Raw genomic sequence first — 19,029 nt, 5'->3', positions numbered from 1 at the left:
TTCTGCGAGAAATCATTTCGGGTCAATTACACAAACATTTGTTGAACATCTACCGTGAACCAGATGTTGTGCTAGACACCAAGGATGGGAGGCAAGTAGGACCTGGTTCAGGATCTGCCTGGACCCATGGGAGGATGTCTGAGTCAGTTGGAGAGAGCCTGGGAGGAGGGGCTTGTTTTGAACTGAGGAAAGGAGGCCCTGTGTATCTAGAGATGAATAGGATGTGGTCCCACACCTTTAAACATGTTCCCCTTTAGTTATAATAGAGTGGAGTAGAGTCTGGCACTCCAGTCAGAGGGCAGAGGTAGTGGAGATAGGAACACTGGTTAAAGACAGAAAGATGGCTTTGGGGGTATTTGTTGCCCTACTCCTGGGTGGTTCACTTGCTGCTTTCATGGTGTTGTTTCTCGGGCCTGGCGCAATAACGAAGGTTCCTCCGCCTGCCTTCTGCCTGGCTTCTCCATCGAGACTCTTGCTTTTGTTGGTGTTAATTGAAATGGAGAGCAAGAAGTGGACCGCTTTGCTTGGCTATCATGTCTGCGTGTCTGAAGGGAGCAAGTAAGATCCCGGGGGGGGGGGGGGGGGGGCTGGGGATTCACTTAGGCAGCCATTCACCATGCCTCCCCAGGAACCTGCCTGCAGGATACCAAGGAGTGGTTTCCACTTCTTAAGGATGCACAGCCTCATGCAGAGAATGGGCTGTTGGATTTGGTACCCCCAACCAGAGAAGATCCAAGCACAAGTTTGTCAGCTGGATCCTGAGGGATGAGATCGATTTCTGTTTCTTCTTGGCCGTTCGCCTGTCAGTGTGATGAGATGTTGATAGTTCTTAATATTTTGGACTTGCCCCAGAGCATCTTTTCTGTGAGGAGATCTCCAGTTTCACAGGGCTTCCCTCTGGGAATCCCCCAAACCTCTGTCTGCAGAGGCTACATGCAGCAGCGGAGCTGAGTTTTCTGGACCTGTGTTTTGGAGGCAGCCTCATGGCTGTGGAGCGTAGGAAGTTGCATGGCTTCTTCCTGGGCTTCTAACCTGATGGCTGAATAGTACCACTGTGGTGCAGCTGCAGAGACCCACCCCCACCTCATTCTCACCTTTTCCCCCTGCTCCCTGAGGCTGTGTAACAGATACTCATGTCACTTTTTAACTCTTACAAAGCTGGGACAGGCTCAAAAAAACAATGAAAATTCGGTGTGGGTTGTTTAATTTCCTGCAGCAGATGTTGACTATTCTTCTTTCTGGTGGTAGAAGAGGTGTGAGGGGCAGAGACAGGGAAGTGGGTGGAGGTTTTATTATTGATGAACCTCGGTATAGAAGACGGATCTGGTCATGTAAACACGGTAGGAGAAGGTGTGACATCTGAAGTAGGGCCTGGTCTGAGCTGGAGTAAGGCAGAACCACTGGGAGGTTGGGAAAGGCTTCTCAGAGGAGATGAAACTTGAGGTGAGCTAAAGGGTGAGGTTGGTTTACAGTCTCTGTGGTAGAAAGAGCTTAGGGGGCTGGAGAGATGGCTCAGCAGTTAAGAGCGCATGCTGCATGCACTTCCAGAGGACCCGAGTTCAGTTCCCAGCATTGGGATCAGGTGGCTCACAACTGCCTATAACTCCAGCTCCAAGGGATCTGATGCCTTCATCTAGCTTTGGTGGGGAGGGGGGCGTGCAGGGGTGTGGTGGTGCCCTTACACACCTGGTGTCCGTTCACACATACACATAAAAAGGAGAGATACAGCTTGAGCAAAGGTGAATGAATCTGTGATCCCTCCGGCCTTCGTGTGAGCAGAGTATGTGTTGGGAGGTGTAGTGATGAGAAATGAGGTTTGAGGTGGGCATTAGGCAAGCACCAGTCCCCTGGGCCTTTCCTCACTCTCACTGAACAGACTTTTTTAAATAAAGTTTTTATTGTTATTTTTCTTTGACAATTTCATATATATGTATACATACATATGTAACAACACGACCATTTTTATCCCCATTACACTCTCAGCCCTTCCCACTCCCACTAAACTGTTCTTTCCATCAAATTACTCTCCTGTTTACATGTCTTTTTGTTTCTTTGCTTTTTTTTTTTTTCCTGAGTTCCGTTGAAGTTGATGACAGAAACACAGGTGTGGGGGTTATCTGCTAGAGAATGGGCAGCCCCGTAGCGATGACACCACTAAAGACAAAAATGACATTAACTGCCAATAGCTCCTTCGGGAGGGGCGGGGCCTCACTAGTCCCACCCTCCCTTGTGATGAGATATTGACAGGCCCAGTCTCGGGAATGTAACCATAGCAGTATGGAGTTCAAGTGAAATGGCCGAGCATGTCTAGAAGGTAGCTTTCACAGCAGTCCTCCTCATCTCTGGCTCCTACATTCTTTTACTCCCTTCTTTGGTGGTGTTTCCTGGACCTCAGAGGGGGTGATAGAGATGCTGGACACTCAGCACTCTGACTACTTATTAGTCATTATATTGATTGTTGCCCACAGCGAAGAGAAGAGAAGCTTCTCTGCCCAAGGCTGAGAGCAGCACCAACCTATGGATATAAGCATCAATATTTATAGAGCAGTTTGACATCGTGTCCATTTAGCAAGGCAACAATAGTAGGCTTCCTCCTCGGGCCTTGGACTTCCATCCATATTTGACCATGTTTATAGTACCAGGCAGGAATCCCCTCCTGTGGAAGTGGCCTGGTACCTAATCAGAAGGCAATTGGTTCCTCTCCTAAGAGTCATGCCCTTTCTGCACCAGTGGGCATATCTTGCCCTGTAGATTGGAACTGTAGCTTGAAGAGTTTCTTCCTGGGTAAGACTGAAACTTTGTCTTTGAGGCCTTGAACTGGAGGAAAGGCATGGCTTTCTTTGGAAGAATGAAGAGGATAAATCTATTTCAGAGAAGATTGTGAGTGAAGGCTCCTGGGTTTGAGGACTCATCCTGGGTGAAAAGGATGTGCTTTCTGGTTAACTGGAAGGCGATTCTACCACTCACAGAAAACAGAGGCATAGAAGGAGCGGGACAGGGCCATGCCGTGATGGCAGATTTGGTCAGCGTGAACCAGGTGGCTGTTTCAAGTTCCAAGGTTGAGTCCAGCAGTGATCTGATGGTGCTGAGTCATGTGGTTCTGCCTTTCGTCACCTGTGATGGAGAACCTTCCAGTCTTTGAACCGCCATGGCAATGGGGAACTTGCCATTTCCTTCTGGGACAGTTTGATTCATTCCTTGCTCATTCACTCATTCATTTGTTTGTGTTTTCATTTGTTCATTTGTGAGCATAGTTCTCTGGTAAGAGAAAGTTTGAGTTCTCTGTACTTCAGGTTCCATTCCATGGGTTTGGGTTCTGTCCCCTGGAATCACATGACAGATACTTCCTTTTATCTGAAAACCTCAGACTTTTGAGGACCCCACCTTTGTAATCCTGAGTGTCTTTCATCTTATGGGAAACACCCCCATTTCCTTGTCTACTGTTGGACCCTGAGTCTTCACATAGACTTTTCTCTCCATCTACCTTATGATATCATTACATTAAGATGTGGGGCTCAGATCTGACTTCCATAGTGTGAACCATGCAGAAGGATTAATACCTACTGATTCTGGACACTTTCTACAAAAAAACCCTTAAGACCAAATTTACACTTTTTCTTGATGTATAACCCAGGCTGTCCTCCAACTTGAGATCCCCCTGCCTCAGCCTTTCCAGTGCTGAGATGACAGATGTGCACCAACATTCCTGGCACTTTAAAACTGGTGACTCTCACTCATATTTTTGTTTATTGAGAAACCATGTATATACTACAGTATCTTTGGATCTTAATCAGTTCTTAATGACTCATATCAAAATGCTTTTCCACCACCCCAAAGGTGCCCATGCAGGCACTCCCCCCTTGGGTGCTTCGCTCTGTCCCTCCTGCCTGTTACACGCAGTCTCTGGCTTATTATTGCCCTAAGGCTAGTTTTCAGAGTTGCATCTATTCATTTTTTATAGGATATATGTGTATGTGTGTTCCCATGCGTGAAGTGTGTTTGTATGCAGCCATATGTGAACCTTTGTGCATGTGCATGTGAAGGCTCAAGGTCAATATTAGGAATTTTTTTTGTGCTTTTACCTAGTTCTTTGAGGCAAGGTCTCTCAGCCCAGCTCAGAGCTTGCTGATACAGCTTATCTCCTTAGCCATTTTGCCCTATGGATTTAATTTCTCTTTTTGCATTCTGAGGTTAGGATTACAGGAGGGACACTATGCCAACATGCCATTGACATGGATTCTCTGGATCTAAACTCTGGTCCTCTTGCTTGGATGGCATGAGCATTAACTGCTGACTCCCCCTCGCCCAGCATTTCATTTTTAGGATTTGTTCACCACATAACTTTTGTCAGTAGCCAAATTCAGGTCAACTAAACCTCCAGATCTTATTAAAGGACAGATATCTCCTCTAGTAAATTAGAACAGGCAAGTCTTGAGAACATCATGTGGAAGTTAATTTTCTCTTTTTGCTTATTCTTTGGATGCCTGAAAGCATTTGAATTTACTTTTAGCACTTTAAAAATATATTTGTACAATTGGCCTTATGCCCTTTGCAAATCCTATAGAGTCACATTCAAGTTCCCTGTCTAAACTGCTGACCAGAGTGTGGAGCTCTGTGAGAAATTGAAATCTTATTTTGGTTTGTGACGAAATATATATCAGCCCACTTCGGATTATTCCACCAGCAATGAATGAATGTTATCTGTGTGGTCCTCACAGATCTCCTTAAAAAAAATATTGTTCTCACATCATCATCCTGTTATGGTTGGTTTTGATTATTAACTTGATGGGATTTGGAATCACCATGGAAACAAATCTCTGAGCATGTAAGAGGGATTAGCTCAATTAGGGTAATTGATGTGGGAGGTACCAGTTCATTGGCTAGAGTCTTGGACTGAATGAAAAGGAGAAAGTGAGCTGAGGCCCACGTTCATCACTCCATGTTGATGCAATGTGACCAGGTGCCCCCAGGTTCTACCACCCCGACCTTTCTTCAGACTGTGAGCCACAACAAACCCACCCTTAGGTTGCTTCTGTTCAGTGTTGCTTTGTCATAGCAACAAGATCAGTAACTGATAACAATTCTTTGTTCAAATCAAGAAGGATCGGAAGGAAAGGAAATGGGTTTGCTGGCTGTGACAAGAAACCACGGAGTTCTCAGCTGTGGCTTCCTTTTGCATAAGCGCTTTTATAACCCTTCTCAAAACTTCCTTTTCTTCTTCTGCCTTTTTTTTTTTTTTTTTTTTTTTTTTTTTTTTTTTTTTTTTTTTTTTTGGTGTTTTGAGACAGTGTTTCTCTCTGTCGCTTCAGAGCCTGTCCTGGACTTGACCTGTAGACCAAGCTGGCCTTGAACTCAGAGAACTCAGAGATCAGCCTGCCTCTGCCTCCCATGTGCTGGGATTAAAGGCGTGCGCCGCCACCACCCAGCCTACCTTTTCTTCTTCAGGTAGACAGAGTGTTCCTCTTCCATCTTTAGGGCCTGTTCTGCCTGACTCCTGAAGAAATTATTGAAAAGGACTCTGATTGTTTTCTCTTGATCTCTCCTTATTCCCTAGTAGGTGTCCATTTTGTTCCTTTTCCTCTAGAAATACAAATTCTTTGTAAAATCTTCTTTCTTTACATTATTGGCTGTGAGAACAATGATCTTGTTCCTTTATAATCCTCTACAGAAGCTAACTAGCCTTCCAACCAGCCTACTACCCCACCAGTCTTCTGCCCCTCTGGCCCGCTGACCCACCAGCCCTCTGGCCTTGCAGTCCACTGACAATAATCTACTAGGTATTTCAGTAATTTGAATCATGAGTCCTGACTCTTGAACTATCTCGTTTCTCTTCCATGACTTCTAACTGTCCAGTGTCATGGCAGTAGTGAACTTCCAGGAAGTTGACTTCTGTTTAATCTTCTCATAAATCTTTTGATCGTGATGATATGTCTCTTTTCATTTTGATTGAACACGTTAACTATATACAATTACATACATACAATTACATGCTAATTACATACAAACTTTTTTCTTTCACTTTTCCTAGAATTTAGGGCTTTCAATTTTACTCCCCCAGGACTCAAAAATTTGACATGAATCTTTGGACAACCTCACTCAATCCCAACACGTCCTCTCATATTGAGATTTGTGAACTGATCTCTCTTCACCCGGAGGCTAAACCAAGTGATGGGGTCTGCAGCCACCTGGGTCACTGGAGGACTAAGTAATCTGGCTCTTTCTGTCAACCACATGATAATATCATGTGTTTAGTAATTACTTTTGCTCCCCCTTTAAATTATGTAGTTACATGTTCTGTTTTATATTGATGTATATCTGACATTCCTATCCTCTTGGGAGTTTTTAGCCATGTGCCAATTTTTTTTTTCTAAACAGTTTGTATTCTTCATTAATAAGTAGAATAAGGATGAAGATGCCACATAATCATTTGTAACTTAAAAATGTACAGACAGGGGCTTGGGAGATGGCTCAGTGGGTACAGTGGTTGTTGTACAAGTGTGAAGACCAGAATTTGGATCCCCAGCATCCATGTAGAACGGCAGGCATGGTGGTGCACCCCTGTAACTTCAGCCCTCTGGAGCAGGACAGAGATAGAGGACGATCTCATTAGACAGCTAGGCTAGCTCGTTGGTGAGCTCCAGGGTCAGTAAGAAAGTGTCCCTGTGTCAAAAAATAAGGTGGCCAGTGATGGAGACACATGGCAACTTCATGTTGACCTTTTGCCTCCACACATATATTCATGTGTATGTGCAGCTCTACACACACGCATACACACACACACACACACACACACACACACACACACACACACGTACACACGCATGCACACACAGAAAGGGAGGAAGGAAGGGAGGGAGGAAGGAAGGAAGGAAGGAAGGAAGGAAGGAAGGAAGGAAGGAAAGAAAGAAAAGAAAGAAAGAAAAGAAAAAAGGGAAGAAAAGAGATCTGTAATTTTTTTCCCTTGCCTCTCATTATTTTAATTTCACTGGTAAGCCCTGTCTTTGGTATCAGAACATTGCGATCAGTCCGACCTAGAGGTCCCCTTAGCTGTTGCTGTTGTTAGATGTCCTCCTTTTCTTCAACATCCTGAAAAATGCCATGTTCCAGACGTGGTTGTGCTTGGCCATACACCTGCTGGTTTGTCTCCTTCATGACTTACTGTCTGTATCTTCTGGGAATCCATAAAGAAATGATTCATTTCTTGGGGTTGTCTTTGGTTGGAAGAGCTCTCAAATGGAATTAACTTGGCCATGTTGAAATAATACGTGGACTTCCTATGTCATCATTGAACAGGTGGACCACTCCAAGCATGTCTGATTAATGGTCCGACTCTGAAGGTAGCTTTAGCAGTGTTACTGAGCCTGCAGCTTCTTAACATTAGTAAAAAAAAAACAAGGGATGAGTGGGTTAACCATATCTGATTAAACTTCACTTAAACTCCAAGCACGACAGCTGGATGAGAATTTACTCTCACATATGACCTGTGCTGGATGGGGGGCACTTAGTCCCCCAGTGACCCGGGTGGCTACAGACCCCATCACTTGGTTTAGCCTCCAGGTGTAGAGAGATCAGTTCACAAATCTCAATATGAGAGGACGTGTTGGGATTGAGTGAGGTTGTCCAAAGATTCATGTCAAATTTTTGAGTCCTGGGGGAGTAAAACTGAAAGCCCTAAATTCTAGGAAAAGTGAAAGAAAAAGGTTTGTATGTAATTAGAATTTTGTGGAAACCTGGTAGCCCCTGGGTTCTAAAGAAAACTTGAATCCAGTGGTTATCATAGCTCATTGACTAACAAAAGATATTTAAAGTTTGGGGCGAGGGTTCTGGGCTCCTGAATGATACCCTATGCTCTGTGAGACAATTTAAAAGTAATGTAATTACTCAAGTGTGTGTGTGTGTGTGTGTGTGTGTGTGTGTGTGTGTGTGTGTATTTGTGAGCTTGTCTTTTTCTGACTCAGTACCTGTTTTCCTAGTGCCTTTTTTAAATTTTTCAAACACAGGGAAGCTGGGAACAATGTAGAGAATACTCTGGCGATCTTTACTAAATGCCAGCTTGCTTAGCTTCCTTTATCTGTGTATTTATCTGTCTTCTCCATTATCTTCTTTGAGCTTGAATCATTTGAGGAGCAGTTACAGACACCCGTCCTTTCATGGCTTACTGTGTACATAAACATCTCCGATACGTAAAGACGTTTTCCTATTTGATTACCATTTAAGAAAACTAAGATGGACTAAATACCTCTCCGTGGCTATTCTTCAGTTGTCTGGGATTGCTAATGATGATGGCTTCAGGGTTCAATCGTTGTACAACTACACCCTAGGCTGGATTTACACATTGCATTGTGACAGGCCTTCTCTGCTATTTTATTTGCTTGGCTTTGATCATATTGAAAATTCAGGAAAAACAAATGAATCGCATGCATGTGTGCGTCTGTGTCTGTGTCTGTGTGTGCGCGCATGCTTGGGTAGTCATGTAAGTGGTGCATGCATGTCACAGCATGTGTAGAGGTCAGAAGACAAGCTCTGGAGTTGGTCCTTGCCTTTCACCTTGTTAGAAGCACGGTCTCCTTGTTGTTCACCAGGCTAGCTAGCCCACGAGCTTCCTGGGATTCTCTTGTTTCCACCTCCTAAGTTGCTGTAGGAGTTACTACAGAAGCGTGCTACTGTGTCCAGCTTTCCATGAGTTTGGGGGATCTGAACTGAGATCTTTATTTTGCGTGTAAAGTGCTTTTCCCCACTGCACCATCTCCTCAGCCCTGGTGGATGTGTATCTAAGGATATAAAAGCAGTTGTCATCAACGCTGTCCCACATCCTAGATTTGATCCATTGAACTGACTGTCCACTGAAAGGTTGTGCTGAGTAAGGATGTGTGGTATCTGATGGCCACTGTTGGTGGTGCTAAGTGTGGGTAAGGGGGTGCCTCATTGCTCTCCGTGAAGTTGCATTTCCCCCAGCAGTGAATGGTTAGTTTTTGGTTGATATCTTTAGACCACATGGGTATGCTAGTCCCCTGAAATTTCACATGGTGATTTTAGCATCCAGTGATGATCCTTGTCTGATTTGATTATCCCAGAGGTGATTACAGAAGGATAACGTTATACATTCTGTTGTTACTTTTTAATGATGTTAGGGGATGTACCAATATAAGAAAAAAAAAATCTTTCTTCCCCTCCCTCCCTACTTCCCTCCCCTCCTTCTCTCCCCTTTCTGTCTCTGTCTCTGTCGTCTCTCAGCATTGGTAGAGATATATGCCATACTTTTACTCACTATGTTACGTTACCAACATCTTTCTCTTCTGTGCTAAAATTTTCCTAAATTTGGTTGTTCAGAGTCCTATAAGCTAGTTCCTGTGTCTTTTTTTTTTAGAGGGGGCATATCGGAGATTGAATCCAGCACTGAGTGACACCCCAGTTCATGTATTCTTTTTAGGTGACAGAATTTGTCCCTAACACTTAACTTGCCTTTCTGGCACAGCCATAAACTTACTCTGAGGTGACCAGGTGGTCATTTCCTCTTAGTGGAGTGCTGGTTATGGTCACTAATGATGTGTGTGGAAACTGAGGCCTGCCTTCCAGGAATGTAACCTCAAGCCTCCTTTTGCTTGCGTTGGGCAGGTACAGCACCAATGAGGGGGAGACCTGGAAGACATTTGTCTTCTCCGAGAAGCCTGTGTTTGTGTATGGTCTTCTCACAGAACCTGGAGAGAAAAGTACCGTCTTCACCATCTTTGGCTCCAATAAGGAGAATGTCCACAGCTGGCTCATCCTGCAGGTCAACGCCACTGATGCCTTGGGTAAGCCATTCATTGCCTCCCGGGCTCTGGTCACAGACGTAACGACTGACTATTGGGAGCGTACAGAGCAGCAGCGTAGATACAGTCTCTTCAGTTTGTGATTCACTAGGGGTGTTGTGCCCAAGTGAGTGAGTGAAAGACACCGGACACAGGTGCTTGCTGGTTTAGTCAATTCTAAGGGACTGTTCATGATTCTCTGTGTCTTGATTTCCTTGTGCACTACCTGGCATGTGGTATGTCTAAATATATATCTGTTAAAAGTGTGGATGGATAGATGGAAATGAGTTTTCCAAACGAGAGGACCTATTCAGTGGGTATGTCTTACGTTAGCTCTCTATCAGGGAAAAGGCAGAAAACATTATTTTGGCTTGTGGTTTTGGTCCATAGTTCCTTGACATTTTCACTTAGGCTATGCTAGGAGAAGTCTTCTTATCTCATAGTGTCCGGAAGCAAAGAAAGAGAGAGGAGAAGAGGGAGAGGCTGGGATGCCAATGCATTCGTTAAGATTACATTCCTGATGACCTTACTTCTCTCCTCTAGGCCTCATTTCCTGAAAGTGCCACTACTTACCCATAGTGCCATGGGCCAGGGTTTTCAGGAGCATTCATGATGCACAATAGCACTGGTTTGATTCAGGATCCTTTGAAGGCTCTCTGGAGTCTAGTTAGATCTGCTGGTGCCCATGAGATCCTTAAGCAGGGAGGACTCATGGACAGATGTTCTTTCATATTGTCTCATTGACCTCTGCCCTTCCTTACCTCTACTTAGCTGATATTACCCTAGCTGTCCAAAGAGCCTCCTGGGTCTTCTTCCTGCCGTTCAGCCTCGGCCTCAGGATCTAGCCCCTGTGCTGATAGCATCTCAATCAGAAGATGCCTTTCTTCTTTATGCTCCGAAATAAGCGTATCCAGCATGTCTTGAGTTATATATCTGCGCCTGCAATCATGCCCCATGTTCCATCACCTAGTTATAAGGCTCTTCAAAACACGGACTTTTCCTATGCACATTTTTATTTCACCCACCGAGTTTCTTTATTGCCTCACAGACGGTAGGGTTTTTAATAATTCCTTGCTAATTTGAATGGCAATGTATTGACAGGTATGCATCAGCTTTGGGTAATATTTAACCTGACACACGTATAAAAAAGATATGAGGCACCAATCTAGACATAAGCATAGAACTCCCATAGGCACACAACTGACATTTTTAAATGGATGTGGGCTGGTGGAATAAGTGTGAAGTTATCTTGTCATTCCCAGTCTCTCTACATAAAGATCTGTACCATCAAGTAGGGCAAACACATTCTTCAGTGCTCGCAGCCCATGCTACCAGATGCACCTTCATCCTAAGGAAGCAGGATGGGCCAGCAGTGCCCCTACATCACCTATCAGAGTGTCCCTTTTCCCTAGGAGGGAGCTCGGCCCCACCCTCACCCTGGCACCTGTTTATAAACTTGGCTAAGTATTGGTATATTCCAGAATTCCAGGACTGGGGAGGTCGAGGCATGGGGATCAGGAGTTTGCAGTTTACCCGAACTCTCTAGATAGAGCCTCTCTTTAACAAAATATGGAAGTAAGCCGGCAAGCCACCCCAAACTCTGGGCCAGTGAGATGGTTCAGCAGTTAAACATGCTTGCTGTGTAAGCCTGGGGAACTGAGTTCGATCCTGGGAGCCCATGGAAAGGTGGAAGGAGAGAACTGACTCCACAAAGTTGTCCTCTGACCTCCACATGTACACCAGGGCACACATGCACAGAATAAATAAGTTTAAAATAATCCCCAGAATACACCACACACACACACACCACACTGCACAAATCAACCAAAATAAATAGCAATCACCCATCCCCCTCTCAAGTGCCTCAAATTTTATGATTCAGAAGTTTGGATAGTGTCAAATGTGACTACATCTTCACAGCTTTCTCAGAGGCGCACCTCTGTGATAGTGGTGTTGCCTTGAACTCGCGGCTACTGCCCACCTTCAGCACATGGTGACTAGAAATGAGTAACTTTGAGCTCTGCACTTGCTGGGTGGCCACAGAGACACCAGAAGTGGAGGGCTGAACGGTGGGGAGATGGGAAACCCTGCACAGCCTGGATCTGATGCTATGCTCTGCCCTTTTCTGTTCTCAGGGGTTCCCTGCACCGAAAACGACTATAAGCTGTGGTCCCCGTCTGATGAGCGGGGAAATGAGTGTTTGCTGGGACACAAGACAGTTTTCAAAAGGAGGACGCCCCATGCAACGTGCTTTAACGGGGAAGACTTTGACCGGCCGGTGGTCGTGTCCAACTGCTCCTGCACCCGGGAGGACTATGAATGGTTTGTTCCTCCTCCGTGGCCGGGACGGGAGTTGTGCCGTCTCTGCTCTGCAGTGTGAGGCTGAAAGAGGGAGAGCATGCTGTCTTTCTCTGAGGAAGGGAGTAGCTTTCAGTGAGCATGCTTTCTGAGCCAGGAACTGTGTGAGGTACTTTTTGCTTACGTTGTCTTCTAATTCTACATCTGTGCAGTTCAGTAGAGGTGTGGCTTCCCAAACCTTCAGTCCTTTCTGTAGGGACTCTTAGTCAGGGTTTGTTTCTAGGAGGATCCCTAAAGGAAATACACTGAAAGACCCGTTTGGGGTAACTTGTTTTCTATATAGATCTCCTTCACTAGAGAGGACTTACTTTCTTGTCTGAAATGGGGGGCTGTGTTTGTATGTATCGTTTTTATCTCATTTATTATTGCTTGAGGACACTATCTGAAGCATGTCTGGGAATTGTTAAATGGAAGTGACATCTGCACGAGTCACTGTGACAGGTGGTGGGAAGCCACCTTAGAGCGAGAGTAACTGCCTTCAGTGTGGAAGGAAAGAGAAGGCTGTGATTTGCAGTAGGAAAATTGGGATTTCTGGAGATGTTGAGCTGGGCTTCAGGGAAGCATCAGGCTATGTGGACAGGGCACCATCAGGCCGTGTGGCAGCAGTGTGGTGATGTGGGGGCCGGAGAGTGCCTGTGACTGTCAGTCTGTTTCAGATGACTGGGTTGAGGTGGTGTGGAGGTGGAGTCAGGGAGTGGAGATGAGGTTGAAAAGATGACAGGCAGCGGGAGGAAGTGGGGGCCCTGCAGGAGAGGGACCTCATTCTGTAGGCAGGAGGAGGCTCGAAGGTCTCTGGAGAGAGTTGAGCTGAGCAGAGCTTAGCTGTAGACGGTTCCTGCTGTTGGGTGCACAGTGTCCAGTCCCTTCTGTCAGGTGCGGCTAGAGCGTGGGCTTTCCGCCTACTCAGAGAGTTTGTTTCCATGGTGGTTGAGGCACTAACTGCGTTTTACCTTTGGCGTCATTGTGCTTGGCCAGCCAAAGCCAGAGCTCTCTGCTATGTGCTAGACCAGAGGTTGGAAGAGGGCCCCATGATGAATGTTCTAGGCTTTGTAAGCCATATGGTTCCACGGATGCTACTCAGTTGTGCCTCTGGTAGTGCCTACAGATGAAAGAAAGACATCCTTGATGAGGGGATCTGGTTGTGATCCAGAAAACCCTGGTTTCATGAAAACAGCCAACTAGATTTGGCCAAGAACATGTGGGTCTTGATAAAATACAAATGCTGACCCGGGGGTTCAAGCAGGCTCCAGGTGCTAGACCCTACCCCTTTGTGTTCACTCTTATTTCAGGTTTCAACAGGGGTGCCACCTGCATCTGGAATCTGTAGGGTGTTTTGGAGCTAGCCTCCTCCAGACACGAAGGGTGACTATACCAAGAAATAAAATTGAGACTCAGTAAAAAGTTACTTGAGGAAATCAAGCAGAACATTTGCTTTCTTCCTTCCTGGTTGCTGTTTTGCTTTTTGAAAAAGAAATATCAAAGTTCCCTCCCACAAAACAAGCCAAAGCTCAATCTTCCAGAAAGACTGGCTAGGCTGCTGCTGGTTTGCTAGAACTTGCTTGGTACTTACTTCTGCTGGGTGCTGAGTCTTTATTATAGACCAGGAAAACCACCTCTTTGCCCCTTGTGGCACTGCAGAAATGCTGAAGGCCCATTGGTGTCAGGCCTCCCTCTGTTTGCTGTGGCTTCCAGAAAGGGGCCATTCTGGTCATATGACTCTGGAGAATATTCTATGGATTAGACTATGGCATTGAGAGAGGAAATGGTCCCAGGACACCACGAGAGATGAGATGAGGACATGGACATACCAGCTGTGGTGATACTTGTCCATGGGTTGAGTCACTGGTGTACCATTGTGTTTGCAAGCCAGGTGAATTCTGATAGCCCTTTCACACCATAGCGGGACATCAAACTATTGTTGGACATGTCCTCTGATTTCAAGAGTGGTTTCTTTGACATCTTTTTATTTCTCCACATTGCCAGAACATGACACGCAGCTTTCAAATTCTTAGGTGCAACCCTTAGTAAGCAATAGAGTTCATGTTGTAACCTATTGTCCACACATATGTGTATATGCAGATCCACGTTTGATGTACATGTAATTGAAACAGAGTTTTTATGGGACAGTTACTTTTAAACATGTGATGATTTTTGCAGTCTTTCATTATTTGTGGGAGAGTAGGAAGATGTTGTGACCCGCAGACCAGGAAACCTGCCTCCCAACTGGGTGCCTTGCTAGGGAGGCAAAGAAGCAATGCCCTAGTACTCCAGCTCAGGTCCTCATAGAGTAGCCATTCAGTAACAAATGGGTGGACTGAAAGAGAGAGAGAGTGATAAAAATCACTGCCTTTGGAGCGGTTCTCCACGGATCACTAAGAGTGGATTTACAATGCAGACTACTTTGCCCTGTAATTTGGTTGTACTTTTAATCTAGGAAATATTTAATTAATGTTGATGAACTCAACATTGACTATGTTGGGAAATGAAGTTTTTGGGGGTCAAGCTTGTGAGTATAATTCCTATGACGTAAAGAACCAGTAGCTTGAATCAAGCCTTGGAAAACACAGTACAGCCTTACTCTCCAAGTGGGGAGTATAGACTGGAGAAGCCATGGAGATGGCGGGAGACTTAGAATTCAGCTATCATTTGCCTGCTTCACCCACCAGGCTGTGAGTTTGGCTGATGTGGTCTCCAGATCACAGGATGAACTAAACTGCTATCTCCCAAAGTTCAGGGTGAGATATCCGGGTGATTTAGACAGTATGGGAACAGGGTCTTCAGTGACACGGAATTCTTAGTCACAATGATTTTTAAGGCTAGGAAGTTATAGATCACTTACCTGGCATGGACAAGGTCTTGAGTTTGATCCCTAGCACTTCAAAAAAATTTTTTTTAAAGGTTTCTCTTTTTAAATTCTTCTTTTAATTCTCCCAGTGAGCCAAGGAGGAAGTATCGAGGTCTTTAAATATTGGCTAATGCACTCTGTGTGTGTGTGTGTGTGTGTGTGTGTGTGTGTGTGTGTGTGTGTGTGTGTGTGTGTGTGGTGTGCACCTGTCAATGGCACATATGTGGGAAGTCAGAAGACAACTTCTGGAAGCTGCTTCTTTCCTACCTTGGTTTTGAGGCAGAGTCTCTTGGCTCTGCTCAGTGTATGCCTGGCTGGCTAGCTCTAAGCTTGTAACCAATTCTCCTGGCTCCTCCCTTCTTGGAGTAGGAGTGCTGGGATTACAGACAGGCACCACTGCGGCCTGCATTTTACACGGTGCCTGCTTGTGTTCAGGAGCTTTCACTTGCCGTCACCCTGTCTCCATTTTATTTGTCTATTTGGAAATACAGTCTTGTATTCCAGACTGGCTTCAAGTCTTCTTCAAATCAACTTCTCATTGTCTTGCCTCTACTTCCCAGGTTTGTACCCTCACATCTAGGGCTGGTATTGAACCCAAGGCCTTGTGCGTGCTAGGCAAGCACTCTACCAACAGAGCTATGGCTTCAGCCCTTTTGACCAAGAACAAACAGGCCCTGAGTCTGGATAGGCAGCTGAAAGTAGATGAGATTTTCCTTCGGCATGATGGCTTGTATCCTTTTTGTCTGCTTAGGCTATGTAGCAGTGGCTCTTCGGATGGGGCTCTTATACACTTTTTTTTTTTAGTGCAGATGTAGCTTAGTATAACAAAGTGGTTGTTCTTTAAAGGGCCTGTTGAGTAGCCCATATAATGTAAGTACTAGATGGAGTAGTAGAGGTGGCAGGGTTGGTTCTGAAGTGCCTGAAGAGTATGTATCCATGGTCTAAATGAACTCCACTTGCCTTTTCAGTGACTTTGGCTTCAAGATGAGTGAAGATCTCTCCTTAGAGGTTTGTGTTCCAGACCCTGAGTTTTCTGGGAAGCCCTACAGCCCTCCTATGCCTTGTCCCGTGGGTTCTACATACAGAAGAACGAGAGGGTATGTATCACACAGTTGGCTGAGTCAGGCTCTCAAAGGCCTGCCAGGGGAAGGAGGGAGCTTTAAGGGTCAAGTGACTCTGCCCACACCCTAAATGCTCAAACCCCAAGTTACAGACTGCAGGTGGCTGGACAACTTTGTAAACTAATGGTGTCTGCAGAGTCTCCTATTCCCAGTGAGAGAACACAGTCTGCAAGCTTTCCTCAGCATCCTCAGCTGGGGAAACATCTTCAGAGGCATTTATAGAAGAGAGATATTTTTAAGTGTTTCCCCAAGCAATGCATTAAATTGTGTGGGTCTGCCCACTCTAAATAATTACAAGCAAAACTGACTCAGAGCAGCTAAACACCGTCCATCTAACTTTGTGGTTCAAGGCCAGGAGTATGCGCTCAGTTGGGGGACCTCCATGACCCATATGTAGCCTCTGTGTTTCTGACTTCTTGCTTTGGTGGTGGGGGTAACAGCTATCGGAAGATTTCTGGGGACACCTGCAGTGGAGGAGATGTTGAAGCACGGCTGGAAGGGGAGCTGGTCCCCTGTCCCCTGGCAGGTAAGACGGGCAGCCTCTTCCCTTTGTCTTCTTGAGTGCTGGTTGGGTCATTCTGGTCTCACCCACCTGGGCATGTGGCTCTTCTTAGAATTTAAGCATCATGGGAGCGCCTTCCCTAAGCTTCACGTGAAATGCATGTGTAGTCTCCCACCTTGAAAGAGGGGAGCATTTGGTGGCAGGTCAGGTTTTTTTGGGGTAGTCTGTTTGGTGTCTGTTGTATGTTGAACACTGGGAATTGGGGAGCAGTCACAGGCCTTGGTGTGTCTCTTAGTTTGTTGAAGTTGAATGTAAAGAGACTGAGGCTCCTTCTAAGTGGTCTATTTTAATTTTATAACAAATCTTAGTTTTATTAGAATTTTCCACATTTCAATTCCTTTGTCCCTGGGTTGACAGTTGAATCCTCTCTACAGCCCAGTGATGCAGAGGTCACTGGTTCCGTTGAAAACTACTGTATGTGTGACTAAGAGGAAGCAAGCAGGTTCAGAGGAAAAGATGTTTCTAGAGTCATGTATCCAGTCATTGACAGTGTTAAAATTCAGACTTGAAGGTCCAGGATCCAAATGGCATCTAAGTGTTAGTCCTATTTCCCATGGTCACTGTGCCTAAAGATTATAAAGATATAAGTGTATTTCAAACACATTTTAAGCTGTTTAGTGGTGAAGTAACATGAGCTATTTATAATATAGACACAAAATTTGATACATTAAAAAGGAGATTGGGCTGGGGACATGGCTTAGGGGACAAGAGCACTTGCTATATCGGCATGAGGACCTGGGTTCAAGTTCCCTGAATAAAAGCCAGGCATGATCATGTGCGTGCTTGTAAGCTCAGTGTTGTGGATGGGTAGAAACAGGAGGCTTGCTGGAGACCAGCTTAGTTCCAGGCTGAGTAAGAGATTCTGTCTAGGGAGTAAGGCTTGGAGAGATGGAGCGGGATATGTGATACTCAGCTGGGCACATAAACACATGCTCATGTGCACCACACAGACGCATACATGCACAGACACAGACACACAGACAGACAGACATATGGACAGACACACATAGAGAGACATGCAGAGACGCACATAGAGACACACACACAGAGACACACAGAGACACACCGACACAGACAGACAGACAGACAGACACACACACACACACACACACACACATCCCACAGGAAATAAAAAGGGGATTGCTTGCCCTCCTTTCTTCCTTCACTGTTTCCAAGTCTTCTTCACTCAGGGCTTCCTTACTCCCTCAGAGGCTCCTTCAGGCTCCTCCCTGTCAGCAGTGCTGTTGTGATGGAAGCGCCATGGGATCATGCCACGGACACGCCATCTTCCTTCCACAGGCCGGCAGCACGGGGCAGCCTCTTGCCAGCTTACTGCTCCTCGGCTTGCCCTGGTGTTTTCATGCTAGGCTCATTAGTCCCTTAATTTAATCTTCCATCATTACCAGGGTAATTAGCATACCTCACCGTGGAGACGTAAAAAGAACCACTAATTCAGCAGATTCCTACAAATGAGCAGATAATATTCGAGCGTTTCCTTCACGAGCCGCCGTGCTGAGGGCCTGGGTGAGGAGTGTGTGAGTGGTCACTCTTAAGAGCCTGGAGTACATGCTTTTGTCATCAACACTTCCAGGGATCATTCAGCAAGGGACACGCTTGTTTGTTTAAAGCCATCAGGGTTGGCAAGAAAGCTATTTTCTCTACCCAGAGAAGAGGAGGGAGCCGGGGATGAAGTAAAAAGTCTCATTTTAGGGTAGGTCATCCCCGAAATACAAGCAAGTATGTACTCAGAGGGGAAAAAAAAGATGTTTTCTAGGCCTAATGGGAACCATAACGTCTTCGCAAAGATGAGGTAGTGTGTGCATCTGGAAGGATTTTTAAAATGCAGCAATTTTTCTTCTTTATGATTACTGGGACAGTGGATGTTTCTAGGCTGTGCTTATGCTTATTTCTGGGTTAGGACTCCTCACGTGTGAAACACTGCATCACGTGCTACTCCAGGCCTGCCTGCCTCCTAAGCAAATTCTTTCGGTCTTCGACCATGCCGGAAGGGCACCGGTTTCTTAGAAGAAGCAGAGGAGCAGTGAGGGTTCTGGGTGCTGGAGAGGGATGTGGGTCGGAAATCTCACTGCTAGGCATATGGCTTTCGTCTTGTGACCTATGTCCTCCTGCCCGCCTCCTTGGAATGACTGTCAACCAAAAGGAGGCGTTAGTTACCATGTGGCGGTGCCTTGGGTATTTTTGAAGCAAAGTGAAAATAAAGAAAAAGAGGCAAACGTACCTTATTCAATATCTAGATCGATATATTTATTATCTAAAACTTTTGTGGGGCAGTGCTAGGGATCAGCCGAGAACTTTCCACATACTGAACAAGTGCTCTGCCTACCCTCACTT

The 19,029-nt window shown here is 45.5% G+C and overlaps 1 protein-coding gene across 1 annotated transcript in view; it reads left to right on the top strand.

Annotated features, from left to right (window-relative positions):
• The window catches only part of Sorl1 (sortilin related receptor 1), a 167,345-nt gene that overhangs the window by 72,021 nt on the left and 76,295 nt on the right, over positions 1 to 19,029 (top strand). The window contains exons 13-16 of the mRNA XM_059267669.1: positions 9,616 to 9,794; positions 11,927 to 12,113; positions 15,963 to 16,091; positions 16,556 to 16,641. Of these exons, the coding sequence (XP_059123652.1) occupies positions 9,616 to 9,794; positions 11,927 to 12,113; positions 15,963 to 16,091; positions 16,556 to 16,641 (581 nt within the window). The remainder of the gene's footprint in view (positions 1 to 9,615; positions 9,795 to 11,926; positions 12,114 to 15,962; positions 16,092 to 16,555; positions 16,642 to 19,029) is intronic.

Source organism: Peromyscus eremicus, chromosome 7 (genome assembly GCF_949786415.1).
Source record: "Peromyscus eremicus chromosome 7, PerEre_H2_v1, whole genome shotgun sequence".
NCBI lineage: Eukaryota > Metazoa > Chordata > Mammalia > Rodentia > Cricetidae > Peromyscus > Peromyscus eremicus.
The sequence above is the reverse complement of the archived record's forward strand: the minus strand, read 5'-3'. Positions and strand labels throughout refer to the sequence as shown.